The sequence below is a fragment of the Syngnathoides biaculeatus genome, chromosome 1, assembly GCF_019802595.1.
Source record: "Syngnathoides biaculeatus isolate LvHL_M chromosome 1, ASM1980259v1, whole genome shotgun sequence".
Taxonomy (NCBI): domain Eukaryota; kingdom Metazoa; phylum Chordata; class Actinopteri; order Syngnathiformes; family Syngnathidae; genus Syngnathoides; species Syngnathoides biaculeatus.
The window spans coordinates 8,507,242-8,522,703 of NC_084640.1; the positions used below are offsets into that span (position 1 = coordinate 8,507,242).

At 41.8% G+C, this 15,462-nt stretch overlaps 2 protein-coding genes across 2 annotated transcripts in view; one reads left to right on the top strand and one right to left on the bottom strand.

Moving 5' to 3' along the window:
• rftn1a (raftlin, lipid raft linker 1a) overlaps nt 1–2,742 on the top strand; it is a 35,381-nt gene extending 32,639 nt beyond the window's left edge. Inside the window, exon 10 of the mRNA XM_061813804.1 lies at nt 80–2,742. Within this exon, the coding sequence (XP_061669788.1) occupies nt 80–490 (411 nt within the window). The 3' untranslated portion in view covers nt 491–2,742. The remainder of the gene's footprint in view (nt 1–79) is intronic.
• A 199-nt stretch (nt 2,743–2,941) lies between these two features.
• Nucleotides 2,942–14,668, bottom strand: oxnad1 (oxidoreductase NAD-binding domain containing 1). The gene is made up of 8 exons (XM_061813814.1): nt 14,534–14,668; nt 13,957–14,069; nt 12,948–13,014; nt 12,779–12,882; nt 10,228–10,369; nt 6,814–7,059; nt 6,593–6,701; nt 2,942–5,050 (listed from the first exon to the last, which is right to left on the bottom strand). The coding sequence occupies exons 2-8, from the start codon at nt 14,061–14,063 to the stop codon at nt 4,893–4,895; spliced, it is 933 nt and encodes a 310-aa protein (XP_061669798.1). The 5' UTR covers nt 14,064–14,069; nt 14,534–14,668; the 3' UTR covers nt 2,942–4,892.
• Nucleotides 14,669–15,462: the final 794 nt, after the last annotated feature.

Below are 15,462 nucleotides of genomic sequence, written 5' to 3' on the forward strand. Positions count from 1 at the left end.
ACAGGGGGAAAAAAAAAAAAAGGGGGGGGGGGGTGAGGGACAGAACTGAAATGTGTCAAACGACTCCATTGTGTTTCAGATGCTGAACCTTCGAGGTCGCCACAAGACAAAAAAACACTCATGCGGAGAGATGCTCGAGGAGGGCGAGGACAGGTCGCTTGTTACGGAGACGGAGATGGGCAAGTTGAGACACATAAATGAGGAGGACGGCGAGGGCGGGGGGGGCTGGCCCACGGGAAGGACGGAGGGATGGAGCGAGGGGGAGGGCGACGAGGACGCGCATCCAGAGGGCCTCTCGTTCCTCTCGGGCGGCCGCGAGCCGTCGCCGGAAGACCGGGAAGAGGAGACGGACGTCGACGGCGTGCCGGCGTCCCGGCGGGAAAGGGCGGCGAGGTGGACGGACGTGTGCCGCGGGGACGGCGGGGGAGTCCGAGAGAAGGTAAAGACGGACGACAACATCAAACGGCAACTCTTTTCCGGTGTCTGTTGACGTTTTGGCCCACCAAAAAAAAAAAAAAAGAAGTTGGATTGAGCCTCAAGACACATTTCTGGTGGTTTTGGTTTTCCCCCAACTTAGTCCACCTCTTCTCCCGACGCAATTGTAGGAAACATAAATACTGCGCAAAAGTATCAACGTAGCACAGCACGCACGTGTGGTATGTGGAGCAGTTCGTACTCAATTTATCCAATAAAATGGTGAAAAATGAAATACATCATCGGGAGGGGCAACTCATGGCAGATAAATAAATAAATCCGTAAAATTGAAATGGTGAAAACCAGTTTTAACACTACGCGAGCATTCTTTACTGCATAGTTACTAGTTTTCAGAAATGAGCTTCAAATATGTGTCATGTATTTAGAAACAAATGCATGACTTCGCTTTAGAGCAGGGGTGTCAAATACATTTTTGTCGCGGCCCACATTGTCGCGACGGTTCCCCTCAGAGGGCCAATTTTGAGTGTCGGACCATGAAAACATTGAATTGCCTTATCGTATTTACACATGAAATGTATGAACTAGTTATCGAATCAAACATGGAGGGTAATGTTTTGTTTTTTTTTTCAACTATTGGTCACGTTTTGTAATGCTTGTGATAGTATTATCATTTCTGATGTATGACGGTTTGAAATTTTGGTCCAGATTTCCACAAGAATCACAGAAGTTGACACACTTGACTTGCATTCGTGGGCCACATAAAATCATGCGGCGGGCCGAATGTTGCCCCCGGGCCTTGCGTTTGACACCGGTGCTCCACAGGGTCGAGAAATTATACCGACCTGCAGATTACGTCGTCATGGCAGCACATAGAGGCTTGAATTTGATTGGACAGAAAAACATCAACATGTATTGGAAGCTGTGCAGCTAAGAGAAATGCTAGGAAATTTTGAGAACAGACATTTATCATCAATGAATACATTTTCAGGGACCTATTAATAGACTTTAGGTTGTAAATGTAGGGCAGTGATAAAGGACCTGACCGCTGATATCTGAACAATAAATGGGTAATCAATTAAACCAACCAATTAATTGGCATCCAATCCGTTTTTACTGGACTTTCCATACCTCGGCTATCAACAGTATCTATCTCACAACTAGAATAATGCTCAGATTTGATTGATACTATCGCCGAAGTATTGATTAAATTAATCAGTATCGTGATTCGTGGTACTGGATGACTATAGTGTGTCCCACAATACTTTTATATTTTCCCGTAAACTCTGTTATGCATATGCATATATATTAGTGGAGAGGTTTTGCAATACACCTTCATCACCCCTCCCAAATCTATTGCTGAAATATTATATATATCATATCTGAAAATTGTTATAAATACACCAAAAGTTAAAATGGCAGCAGGCACATTTTTAAAACTAATGTATGCCAGTAAAAAATAAATTAATAAAATAACTACATATATTTATTGTTTTGTTTTTTCCGGGCACTCCGGTTTCCTCCCACATCCCAAAAACTAGCAACATTAATTGGCTGGCAACCAGTTCAGGGTGTGCCCCGCCTCCTGCCCGTTGACAGCCGGGATAGGCTCCAGCACTCCCCGCGACCCTAGTGAGGATAAGCGGCAAAGAAAATAGATGAATGGATATTTATTATTGTGTGCAGTGGTGTTGAAGTGCACTACACTGCTTTATTTGTCACGTACTGTCAGGTGAAGCAGTGCAGTTCTACCGCAATAACAAAGTTATAGCAGTGTTGAATATTTATTAAACTCCGCTTTGACAATATCAATCAAAAGTGAGCATTATTGTTGTGCTTAGAATATTTGGTTCCACTCATGTATCGGCTGTTAAATGACTGTACAGGTGTCCCTAATATTGTGACTGTTATGGGGGAAATAAAATGAAAATTAAAAAAAAAAATCATCCATCTGCTCCACTTTGGGAATATAAATGAAGCGGAGGTTTTATCTCTTTGAAATAGGAATCAGCGTCGTGCACTTTTGCTGGTTTTTGAGTCACCGTTGCTAATTGGTGCGCTGGTATGAAAACGAGACGAACAAAGTCGGAACAGTCGGGCGCTTTTTCCCATCCACTCAAAAGTATTTTGTTGCCTTCTTTGCTGCTTTACTGCTGTTAAGACTGTTCCGCGTGGACGTGGTGCCGCCGCCGTTGTAGTAAATTGTGTGGAAATTAGTTTGTACGCGGGGTACGGTGTCGCGTTTGCGAGGTGGTTGATGCCGAAAATGAAAATAACCTTTTTTGTCACATTTTGCTCCAAACAATTTCTAAAATTTTGAATTCTTGAGACAATTTTTTTTTTTGCACATTTACAACAATATTTGTCAACTTAAAAGCTGCATTTTTTTTAAAATCCAAGATTTAAATGTTTCACTAAATCTTAAATCCGGATCAAAATGTTACATCGGAATTTACATTTCTAATATCATTCTAAATATTAAATGTGATGATTAAATAATAATCTAAATGTTTCATTTATAATAAAAAATCTCTAATTACTGACGAACATAGATTGTGGTGATAGTAACTACAAAAAAATGTTATTTGGAGTTTTATAAAAGGGACACTAAAAACTGTTAATTTGATCCAAAAATTCCGATTTAACATTCAAAGTTAACATTTAGATTTAATACCTCCATTTAGAATTAACATCTAGGTTTAGTAATTACTATTTTGATGTGATCTATGTAATACAATGTTGCAAATGTGCAAAAAAAAAATGTATTTGAAAATCCACACTTCTTAACAGTTAAATGTGACAAAATGTTGCTATTTTTAGCGTTAGCTGTTTTGCAAACCGTACCCCATTTATTCCAAAAAATTAGGATCATGTTACCCAAATGAAAATAATACGTACAGTGTATTGTGGTCTACTTGTGCATAATGTTTCCATCCCGGCTTAGCGGGATTCATGTTTTATCACAGCTTGAGAATTTTGACAGCTAGCATGCATATTTTCCCTTGAGAACGTTCATATTGTCAAGTGCATCGTTTGGCTTACTACTCGCTGCCAAAGAAATCCAATGAACTGTATCGAAATTTGCTTTTACAAATGCGAGTGTACCTGTTATCGTGTCCGATGAGTGTATTTTGCTTACTGTAAAATGGAAATTGTGTACAGTGCTATTTATTTTGTTTTGTTTTGTGTGCAACACGAGCGTTTCCATCCGAAGCGAAAGTAAATGAAGCATTTCACGCGGCTTCTCCGTCATTTATTTCATTCAATCATCACGTTAGAGCGTCGAACGTTTCCCTCGTGGAGCAACTCAAATGAAACGACGGCACCCCCGCCGAGTGACGCTCGGGGAGAAGCTCGCGACGGTCTCCGCGGGAGGTCTTACGGGTACGGACCAATCAGGGGCCCACCTGGAGGCTCCATTACGGTCTGAGCCGTGGGTTTCTCACTGAGCCGTGTAAAAATGATAGTCTGGGGGGGAGGGACTAGTGTGTTCAATCTATGAGTGCAAGTCAAAACACGGAAAATTGGCCAATGCGACGATTTACTCGGCTGTCAAATCTAGATGAGGACTCAACCTCAAAATATGTAAATTAATAAAACATTGAGCCAATTACAAGATGGAAAATAGCATCGGGGAAATGATGATTAAATACTGTAATTCCCGGCCGACACACCGCACCTGGTGATGAGCCTCGGTACACAAGTGTTTAATGCTAGAGCGGCCGTGCTAACGCTAACGCGGCGGTGCTAAAGCTAGCGCAGCGGTCACCAACGCGAGGACCATATAAGGCGCCCGGGAGGTATGTTCTAAAAATACCATAGGCCACAAATTGTTACTATTACCTGTGCTCTAAATTCTGAATCTGACTTGTTTACGTGAATTAAAGTTTTAAAATACGTCTGTCATTTACTACAATAAATGAAAACGAAAATATTATATGTACGTGTAATGAACTGAGTCTGAAATTTTGACGCAAACAGGTCACGTAGCTCTTTATACGATCGGTGCTCACGAAGTAGCCCTCGGCCTCAAAAAGGATGTTGAGCCCTGCGCTAGCGCAGTGGTGCTAACGCGGCTTGTAAACCGGGATTTACAATGTTTTCCGTTTATGTCATACTAGCGGTAAAGAGTGACTGCAAATTACTCAAACAATTGGAATTGACTGTCTTATAAATGTTTCCATCGGTGTTATAACGCATTAATCTTAATAAAATATCAGCACTCGAAATGAGAGTCAAGAAATATTTGACCCGCACATCCATGACCCAAAACGCATTCGGTGGTCCCAGTTCAAATGATGTGGGTCAACGTGCGGGTTTCAGCTGCACGCCTGAGCACTTCCACGTCGCTTTTATTCCTTCTGTCGTCTTTCAACTCCCAGCGCGCAACTGCAAAAAGAAGCTCAAAACGGGGAGTCCGATTGCCCAACACAGCGCCGCTGCGGGAGCGGGAGCGGCGGCTACCACCATTTCTCAAAGAGAATTCTGTCTTGCGGTAGGCCGAGGGCCGAGAGGGTTTTGGAAATGGCCTCGATCATGGGCGGAGGTCCACACAGGTAACACAAAGTCCTCTGGGGGTCCACGTGTGTCCGCAGCTCTTCCTGTGTGATTCTCCCACCTGCGGACGCGAATCCATAAATTGTTACCGCAATAAGAAAGAAGAATTTGTTGCATTTTATTGTATTTTTTTTTTCTTGCCATGTGGCTGATTACTACAAGAAGATAAGAGTGTGTATTCTTCTGTTTCATCTCCAGCACGTGGAAATGTCCCGTTTCTTAGTACACTGTGTCCTGCTACGCCACTTCGAGGACAATAATTGATTAGTCAATTACGGAATTGTTAAGGACTGATTGTGCAGAATCGATTGTTGCTGAATCGTGTCAGCAGGGAAATGGAGATGGGGGGCTGGGGGGGACTTAACACTTGGTTCATGCTGCAACTGACAAAGGAGCTGTTGATTCAATCTCAACTCGTTCACTTTCAAACTGCGTCAGCATGACATAGTTTGTAGTTTACTTAAGGTCAACATTATTCATGCTGTATAGAGCTCGTGCACGTGACGTCACCATTTTCACGGCGCCACATTGCCGGTCAAAAAGAGCCGCTCGCCAGTGTGGGGGACATTGAACCCGAGCAGAATATCCACAATGCCAAAGACTTGTTGTGGTGTTGGTTGTTACAACAGACGAGATGGATATTCAAAAAGATCATTCTATGGAATACCAGCTGATAAAGATCGACGGATTTTGGCAGTTACACGTGATGGATGGTCATTTCAGGTAGGAATTATTCTTCTCAGTCTCAAATTTCCAAAAAGTATTTATAGTGCCAAGTTGGCTCGTTTGAGTCCAATGCGTATTTTAGAAAGAAAAAAAGAAAATAAACCGTCACTCACAGACAGGTTTACGTTATGTTAATCTGTGGCCGAATGGGGGCTGAACCCTATTCCAGTGGTTTATTTTCTTTTTTTTTTTTTTTTAAATACCCATTGGACTTATTTGAAAACAATGCATATTTGAAAAAAAAAAAAAAAAAAAAAAAACATCTGTCATGAAGAAGTTTACCGAAGTTTAACGTGTGGCCACAACACGCTTCCGTGTACAGAGGCACCGACTTGCTTTTTTTTTCTTATTTTTTTTCCCCAATCATCGCTAATGAATGTGAGTTTGTGGAATTACTTAAATATTGGTAATTGTATTGAAAAAATCTGAGTAGCTCCATCACTATGTGGGATTTATACATTTGTATGCATCCAGACTTTTCTACGCTTTCAAACTCTTTTGTGTAAATTTCGACGACTTCCTCACCGGATCCATGTGTAGATTCAGTTGTCCAAGACGAGCGGAAGCGGGTTAACAGTCCAATTTTTTATTGGCAAAAACATCGACTTCGGCATTAAATATGGGTCCTCTATGCCAAGTGTCTCTCATTTTTCCGTGTACCTTCGTTAATTATCACCTTCTAAATGTTTACCGGTAGCGGACAAAACTCTAGGAAACGTATTTTCGCGTCCACTCCAACCAACTTGTTTGACAGGCACTTCTGGTCAGTGATGTGATTTGATGACGTAGGTGCAAGATCTCTATAGACAGTTAAAGACCCCCTCCCCCGCCCCCAACTACCAGTAGGGGTCGCTTTTGATTATTGTACTTTACTTACGGCTGACAAACGGCTGGAGATGCGGCTCAATATCTGCGCTCTGCTGGGTGACGTGGAATTCACACGTCAGCTTGTCCGGAAACTCCCTGCACACCCGCAGGATCGGATTCTATGTAGGTAGGAAGGAAGGTAGGAAGTTCACTTGTGAGTAGCCACGCAACAGCAATAAAATAATGTTGCGTTCACGATTATAAGCCCGACAGGGTGTGAGAGGGACGCACCTTGAAGAGCAGCTCCTCGGTGGTCTTGGCGCTGTAGCAGAGGTGGACCGAGCCGACGTTGCAGCCCCGCCCGCCCGAGGCCCGGCCGAGCGGCAGCAGATCGGCCGCGTGCGACAAAATGGAGTAGAGCGGGTTGATGCCCACGCCACCGGCGACCAGCAGCAGATCCGCGGCGGGATCCGAAGGTGAGGGGTCGAAGTAGAAGTCGCCGCCCACGCGCATGGCCACCTGAGAGCCTAGAGCGCACTGTGAGAGCAAGCAGGAAAGGGCTTCACTTATTTACGGTGTATTTCCTCAATTTGATATTTCTGCTCTAAATATGATCATCTATACTGTTGCGCACTCACACGAACACAACAGCAAACCACTTATATCATTTTACAGTTATAACCGTCCTCCTTGATGATGTGTCCTGTGAGGAAACCAAGTTTGACACTCCCGTTCTCCAGACAAGACGCGCTTTTAACTTCTGCGCTGACCTTTTTGACAGATAAAAATCATTAAAAAAAATTTAAAAAAAAGACACACCGAAGCTACAATCAGAGCAAGGCACTGATCTCGACACATGCCAAACCCGCAACCTCACGATCGGCGACGACAGCTCGGCAGGTTGCGCTGAGCGAGTCTTTGATGTTAAATAAGCAGTAAATATACTTTTAAGCCTGAGCACAAACACACGCACACAAAAACATCCACTAATCGTAGTAAACTGATAAAACAGTTGCCACACTGCTGGGCTCACAGGCAAGAAAACAGAATCAAACAATGCAAAAAAATAAAATAACCGATCAAAGGATTCCACAATGTCTGAAAAAACACATCTCACACGACTTCGGCTGATTTATTCTCAGTGTCTCACACACACACACACACACACACGAGCTGTAATAAAAACGAGCAAAAAAAAAAAAAAAGAGTTCAAATAACACATTGTTCACGTCCGTACAGTAACTTGGAAGATTAGCAGGAAAAAAATATGCTTGCGTTCTCTAGCGGAAACCGATTAAGTTAAGAGGATGTCAGAGCTGGAGCCAAACATGCGCTTCGTGTGCAACACCAAACCGGAGGTAAAACATCCAAAAATGATAATCAGAACCCATCATGTATCATTTTTATGGTGCCGCTATTTTTTTTTTTTGTTTTGTTTTTTTGCTGAGTGATGACACAGAGTTCGAAGGGGACATAAAATGGAAAATGTACTTTTTTGGGACATCAACAGAGTCGTCAGTGCAGCTCACAAAGTCATTCCCTGCCTTATCTTATTTACAGGAAATAGCTAACTCTGGAGTACTTTCTAAAGCTATCAAAACATAAATATCAAATAATAAATGTAAGACTGTTTTTCCACTGCCAAGGCACTATTTCAACTCCTCCTCTTGAATATATTTCCAAAAGCCGAGCTTCTTTTAAGCCATTCATGGGTAGGGTGGCAATTTTTTGCCCTATTGAGATAAAAGTCTCCTAACAGCCTACAATCAAGGAAATAACACTTCTTTTTCGTTTATGGTTAAGTTATATGATAACTTTACTAATTTATAATCTCATCACAAAAATGGGACGCTGCCCAGGAGAGCATATTTGTGTTTTCTTAGTAGATCGTCCCAAAAATAGGACCTTGCTCATTAAAGGATATATTTTTCAAGGGATAAAAATGGAGGATATAATGCGTGAAAATCAAATGGGCAAAATGTACAAATTTAGAAATGAAGTGCAGTGGTACCTCGGTTTTCAAACGTCTCTGGTTACATAAAAATCGGCGTTCGAACGAAAATTTCGAGATTTTTTTGTTTTGTTTTGCTTTGGTTTTTAAAGGAAAATCGGTATTTGAACGCCCCGACCAGCTGAACCACACACTCCTCTACGTGGGGACGTGTCCCGGTAGTGATGGTTTTTTTTTTTTTTCTTCCAATTGATCAATATTAACCCACGATCATGGCTCCAAAGAAGGCAAGTGGAACTGCTGGTGCCGAAAATAGGAAAGCGGTGCGTGAACCCGCCAAATTCAAGAAGGATTTGATAGCCGAGCACGAATCTGGTGTGCGCGTTTCTGAGCTATGGAAGAAGTATGGCATGGCGAAATCGACGATCAGCACCATTCTGAAACACGAGGATGCCCTCGAAGCAAGTGATGTTGCGAAAGGAGCAACTGTGTGGACTAAGCAGAGGCCGCAGATCTTGGAGGAAGTCGAAAAGTTGCTTCTTTCTTTCCGCGCTAAATGGAACGACATCCATAATTTTGTCGAACTCCATCACCCTGACAAAGCAGAATGTTGCAGAGCACTGCGAAATTTCGATGACGACGTTATGAGCCATTTCAGGAAGGTGCTCAAAAGACGGCAGAAACGGTCTACATTCGATTCTTTCTTTGTTAAAAAGGGGCAAGTCGCCTCCACCGAAGACATTTGAAACAGTTGTTTTGCATTCCTTTTTTCTTTTGTTCCATCAACCCTCCCTCTAGTTCCAAGTTTAATTTTTTGTATGTTACGTACTTTCTGTGAAAATAAAAAACAATTTGTCTGTCGCCCCTATTATTGTTTGTTTAAAGTTATTCTGCACTTTTGTTAATTAAAAAAAGGTTTATAAGGCTGGGGGCCAAGTCGCAACAGATTCGGCAATGCACTTCCAGCCTACCGTACTCTACTACTAAAGCATACATTTTAAGCAAAAAACAAATGTATTTCTGAAATTATTTAATTATATAAAGTATTTCAACTATACATAAATTCCTACTATGCCGTTTATGATCAGGAAAAGCTTAAAAAATGCTTTGGAAAAAAAACTTTCAGGCTCAGAACGCATTATTTCATTTTCCATTCATTGTAATGGGAAAACGCACTTCGGTTTTCGAACGTTTCGGTTTTCAACCTTTGCCTTTTGGAACGAATTGCGTTTGAAAACCGAGGCACCACTATATTTTATTATTTATTCCCTGAAATTCAGTTCTCTTATGTGAAGTGTGTTTAATGACTGTTTTTAGATGGATGTATAGATGCAGCACCTTCCCGCAGCAGCTTTCCAATTCCATTGTATTTAATCCAATACCAATAAAGATATTCTGATGTTCAAATTCTGGTCCCTGCAGTGCCCGCCAATCATGTGTGAAATTAATCAAGCGCGAGTGGGCACTCTAAAGCATCCGTGTCAAGGCTCTGTCTGAAGCTAAAAATTTTCAGGGCGTAGGCATAGCTCGTGAGATAACTGCATGAAGGCGTTCAAATTCTTATATAGCAGTGGAGAGGTGATTTATGGCGGATTCATCTTTAAACCTTGGAACTGTATTGTTCAAAATCAAAGGAAGATGCGGCTGATTTAAAACCATTCCGAGATGATCGACTCTCTGTGGGTGACAGTTTGGGAATTTTTTTTGTAGCTAATTACCCCAAAATCTAGTGATTTGGTCGTCAGCCCACTCACCGCAGTGTGAACCCAGCGTGCCGGCGGGTGATTGGCAAATTTGACGGCCAGCTCCACGACGCCCTCCCTCTGCAGCAGACCCGGACTGGAGCACATGGAGAAACCTCCCACCTTCTCCACTCCTGGGATGAAGAAATCCACCCTGTATGACAGAGACCGATTATCACTTCGATTTCCGTCGACGGCTCGGTAAACTTCCCACTCGCGCTTCCCTCGCCGGCCGCGCCACAATAGGCGAACAAGAGAAAGCCTGACTGTTCAACTGACTACATAATGCTTGGCCGGAGGGGGGGGGGGAACGCGCTGAGCCGAAGGTCAAAGTGGGATTGTGTCGAGAGACTGTGACCTTTTGACCTCAGCAAGGACAGCGGTTCTAGAAGGGGAGCGGCCGCCGAACAAAACCAGAGGAAAATGCAGCGTGCCGGGTCTTAATACAGCAGTGACACGGCGCACTTCAACGCGTGACCCAGAGAGGGGCACAATAACTCCAAACTGTTGTTGCTCCCAAACAATGAGCGTCTGTTCAACTCGACCTCCGGCTTCGTGAACGCGGACCTACTGCAAAAAGAACACGTATGTTCCACCCACAACCACCACCACGCACTCTTCTTCTCCTCAGCCTCCTCATCTTCTACCACCTGGAGACGAACAACTTAACAGCCCCCTTTTTCACTCAAACTCGAGGCTTTCCATGTATTTACATTCATTATCAAGCGCTGCAGGGAAACTGGCTGCTGGGTTTTTTTTTATCTCACCGCCGCCCACCTACAGTATGCGCGCTGCTCATTAACATTGGCAGCGCTGACAGACAGACGAGCACCCCCGTCAAGCCAGAACTTGGTTATTCAGAAATTGATAATTTGCCATTATCCTTATAAGAGCCATGTGAAGACATCTTTAAATACATCCGCGGTACTGAATGCGCAGGTTTAAATGATTTCCTATAAAATACGATTAATTCCAGATCAATCTCATTATGGTGTGATGGTTTGTCAAAAATAAAAAAAAAATCCACTTTAAATATTGCTAAATTATGTTTTTTTTCTCCCCACAAATAAATGCAGATTTTAGTTTACCTTTCCTATTTTTTTTTTATGTAAAACCTGGTTTAGTGCGCCTAGGCAAACAAAACACTGCCCACATCTGGTAGTTAAAAGCACTGCAGGCCTGTAAAATAACAGCGACCTGACCTTCAAGGTAATTTTTCTTCACAACACAAAATCGGTCCAGCTATACATTTTCTGTACTAGTTCTCCTCACGAGGGTCTTGGGAGCATTGGACCCCATTCCAGCTAACTCCTGGGGATGGGGGCAAAACCACTGATCTAAAAAAAAAAAAAAAAAAAAACAGGATGACTCTTGGCTATCAAAACTGAAGTCGCCATCCGCCATCTTGATACTCCCAAAGCAACCATGCCGACCTGTACGGTGACAGGCAGTTTGGTGGCTGTGAGAAAACATTCCACAGGTAAGTTAAAAAGATGTACTTTGACACTGTTAAAGTTTGTAAATCTTTTTTTTTTTTTTCTGAATATCGTAATGCACTTGAACAAAGTTTTGTTTACGGTTGTTGTTCACTGTTCACTCTCTGCTTCACCTTTATAGGCCGACGTTTTTTTTTTTTTGCGAAAAAGCGATGTAAATATTTTCCCGAACTTCATCAGTGGATAAGCAAGAAAACAAATTTTCTGTGAAATTTTTGATGACTTTCATAATATAGAACTCTGCAAATTGAATTAGATTTTCATATGCAAGGAAACAAGTTTAAATTTGTCTGAAATAGGACGTCGCAGAGACAACAAATGAACCATGCGTTCAGCATCGATTTTCCCATTGCGAGTCCTCATTTCCGAAAATATATCTAACTGATTGACTTAAAATGTAATGTTTTAAATGACAATAAGTCAATAAGCTTAGTTTTTTGCTATGTTATGATGATAGTGCTTCACAGCGTATTTCGGGAAAAGTTAACATGTCACGCAAATCGGGCCCTAGGTAATACGCAAGGTTTCTTGGTAGTCACGGTGTTATTTGTCTTTCCTTTACACTTCGCCTTTTTGGCATACCAAGTCGAATTGAAAATCCTTCATGTTACCAGAACTGAAAAAATGTCAAGCTCACACGATCAGTTTTAATTCTACATGCCTAACTTTGAGGGAAAAACCCCACCATAATCCAACCTGAAAACTACAAAATGGCGGCCAACTGCCTTCAACCAATCGACATACCGTTCGATGTGTATGCACTATCCAGTCTTTTTTTTTTTTTTTTTTAAAAAATCGGTGGGCACAACCCGACACGGTTGGCAGCAAATCGCAGTGCACATATAAACAATTATTCGCACCCATATTCACACATCTTACATGCAATTTAGTCTTCAATTAAGCTACCATGCACATTTTGTGGACATGGGAGGAAACCAAAGCACCCGGAGAAAACGCAAACGCCACACTGGTGAGGCCGGACTGTACCCACCGTGCCGCTCCCCACTAAAATATGTATCCCACAAAAATAAGTGCAATATGTTTCAATGAGGAGTGTCGCCACTCACCATTGTCCTGCCTTGAAGTTAAAATCTGGATGAGCAGTTATCCTGAGACGCTTTACAGATTCCGACTCATTCATGATGCCGCACACTTGAGCAGGATAAACAGCCTGCCAGGGGGAGTCAGAGATTAAACATTTGACATATGCCGATTGGAAAAAATGTATCATCTTACACTTTGTCTTTGATTGAGAGCAGTCCTCTCTAGATGGTCCATCTGTCTTCTGAAGGACATATTTCTTCTAACAACAACAACAACAAATGTGTTCACTTTCTGTGGTTCGTCCTCAAGACAAAGCAACATTTATATGTGACAAGTTTGAGAATGGAAAGTATAACAAAATTAGCATTTCTCAAAAATGAACAACGCTTTGTATCGATTGACGCCGTCACCGGAGGTATTGATTGAATCCCAAGTTCCTGCAATGTGGTGACGAATTGAACTTGTTTGCGAGATGAATATTAGGCACTTGCCAGTATGATGCAGTGCATCCCTTCAAACCAATTTGTGATGGTAATACATTAAAAGTAAGTTTTATTACATTTTGATACAGCTCTTGTACTTGTATCAATAGATTGTGGAAAAGGATCTCATAACTGCATATGAATTCCTCTTCATAGATATTCGTCAAAAGTTATGAAGTTCAAAATATGTATTTTTGCCCTGCCCTTCTAGCGTTTCTAGTGTAAAACACCATAGTTATTCAAACATCTTCATAATTATTGTGAGATATTGAGACTTTAGTAATTATGAAATGGTGTGCAACAGCACATTATTGTGATCATGCGGTGTACTACAAGATATTATCCAAAATTATGTAAGATCTCCGTGTTTTGTTCAATTGGTGTAAGTATATCAGCTTTGAGTTTGAGCAGTCCTAATTTCACACTAAGTACATTTGTCAATAAACCCAGACAAGATCATCATTATTTTTACATCTTGTGATTTGTTTGGCTTTGTGCCTTAACATTTCTCCAATTGAAATGATGTGCCTTAGTTCAATAAATATTGGGAAACACTGGACTATAATAAGTGCACTGTATTAGTTTGGAAAGTAGATCCGACACTAGTCTTCAGGAGGAAGGGAACTAGTCAATGTATGTCATCATCTTTCAAAGTTTGAAAGTGAAATTCCGGGGAAAGTGTAATAAAACTCTGAATAAAAGGTATTAAGTGGTCTCACCGTTTGATGGAGCAGGGAAGAAGCGGAAGGCGATGGAGGAGCCCAACGGCGGGACACGATGGTGACAAGCTCCGGCCAGCGGACGTCAGGACGCAGTGGACGCTCATCTCCACCTGGCAAGATATCAATGCCCAGCCGGGAGCGACATCTCGCGTGAGTTGTCAAAACACACGACGTAACTAAGGGACGTGTGAGAGTGCACCAAAACATTGTAACCACGATATTAAACCCATACGTGACATTTGATTCTACTATTATTCGTATATTACATTACAAATATTATAGAACTGGGCTTTTTAGCGTTGGAGTTAGCAGAATACCCCGCGGTTAAACACCACTTACAAAGTCATGTTCTGGGTTTTGTTATTCTTATTTTGTTTTATTCAACATGGATATCATTTAATGAAGAACAAATACTAAATCGTGCGATCTTTACATTATTCCACGGCGTGAGCTTCTCATTCATGCGGTTGGTACTCGATTAGCTTAGCTGCAATGCTAGCAAGAGCATCTCAGTTAGCTCTCACGAACACAAAACCCTCGCGGTGAGGTGGAAGCGTCAGAAAGTTAATCTTACCAAGGTGATACGGCTCTTTCGGTCACAAAATGCTCATATTTGCTACCTGTACAGTTTTACATTAACAACCTTGGTCACAATGACGTTACATGACGTAATTTCTTCTTCGACATGGCAACTCGTAGCCTTTTCGACTCAATTGTATCACTCTAACGTTTATCGCCCCCTACTGTACATTCTTTGGACAACAATTTCCCCCTTTTAATCGACTGTCTGTGTTTCTTTCGGCTTGTCCCTTTCGGGGTCGCCACAGCGTGTCATCGCAGATGAACGCATATATATGTTTGGCACAATTTTTACACCGGATGCCCTTCCTGACGCAACCCTTCTCAGGGAGTGGAGGCCCCAGTGGGATACGAATACAAGCAATTTAAAAATTAAAAATAAAATAGAAAAACATATCATACCCCTTGAGGTTTTTGCACATTTTGTTACCTTACAATCAAAAGCCTAAATGCATTTTATTGAGATCATATGCATTAGACAGACACAAAGTAGTGCATGATTCTGACGTGAAACAGAAATTACATGGTTTTCAAAATTTTACGCTCGTGTGACACTAAAAATTGTGGTATTGATGTGTATTCAGCCCGCTCTACTATATGATACCGCTAAATACAATTCAGTGCAATCCAATTGCCTTCACATGTCCCCTTATTAGTCAATGGAGTCCTGAAAATTGCTGTTGAATCACAGACTCTTTCCATCCAATCGGGGTGAGTTGAAGCTATTTTGCAAAGTTGAGTGGATATAACTTTTATTGTATGGATAGGAGAAGTTGGTAGAGAAATAACCCAAAAATATGCAGCTATAATTGCAGCAAAAAATGGTGAGTGCACAAGCTATTGATGCAGGGAGGGCTCACCATATTTTTTTCATTTTTTTTGTTTGCATACAATAATGTAATGTACAATTATTTTCTATTTTTT

Bases quoted from the DNA above. Each gene is read 5' to 3' on its own strand.
- oxnad1 (XM_061813814.1), bottom strand. From the start codon at position 14,063: ATGAGCGTCCACTGCGTCCTGACGTCCGCTGGCCGGAGCTTGTCACCA. The intron at 10,370-12,778 runs GTGAGTGGCGAC...TCTGTCATACAG, and splicing joins AACTTCAAGGCAGGACAATG to GGTGGATTTCTTCATCCCAG. The intron at 7,060-10,227 runs GTGAGTGGGCTG...TTGCTCTCACAG, and splicing joins CACGCTGGGTTCACACTGCG to TGCGCTCTAGGCTCTCAGGT.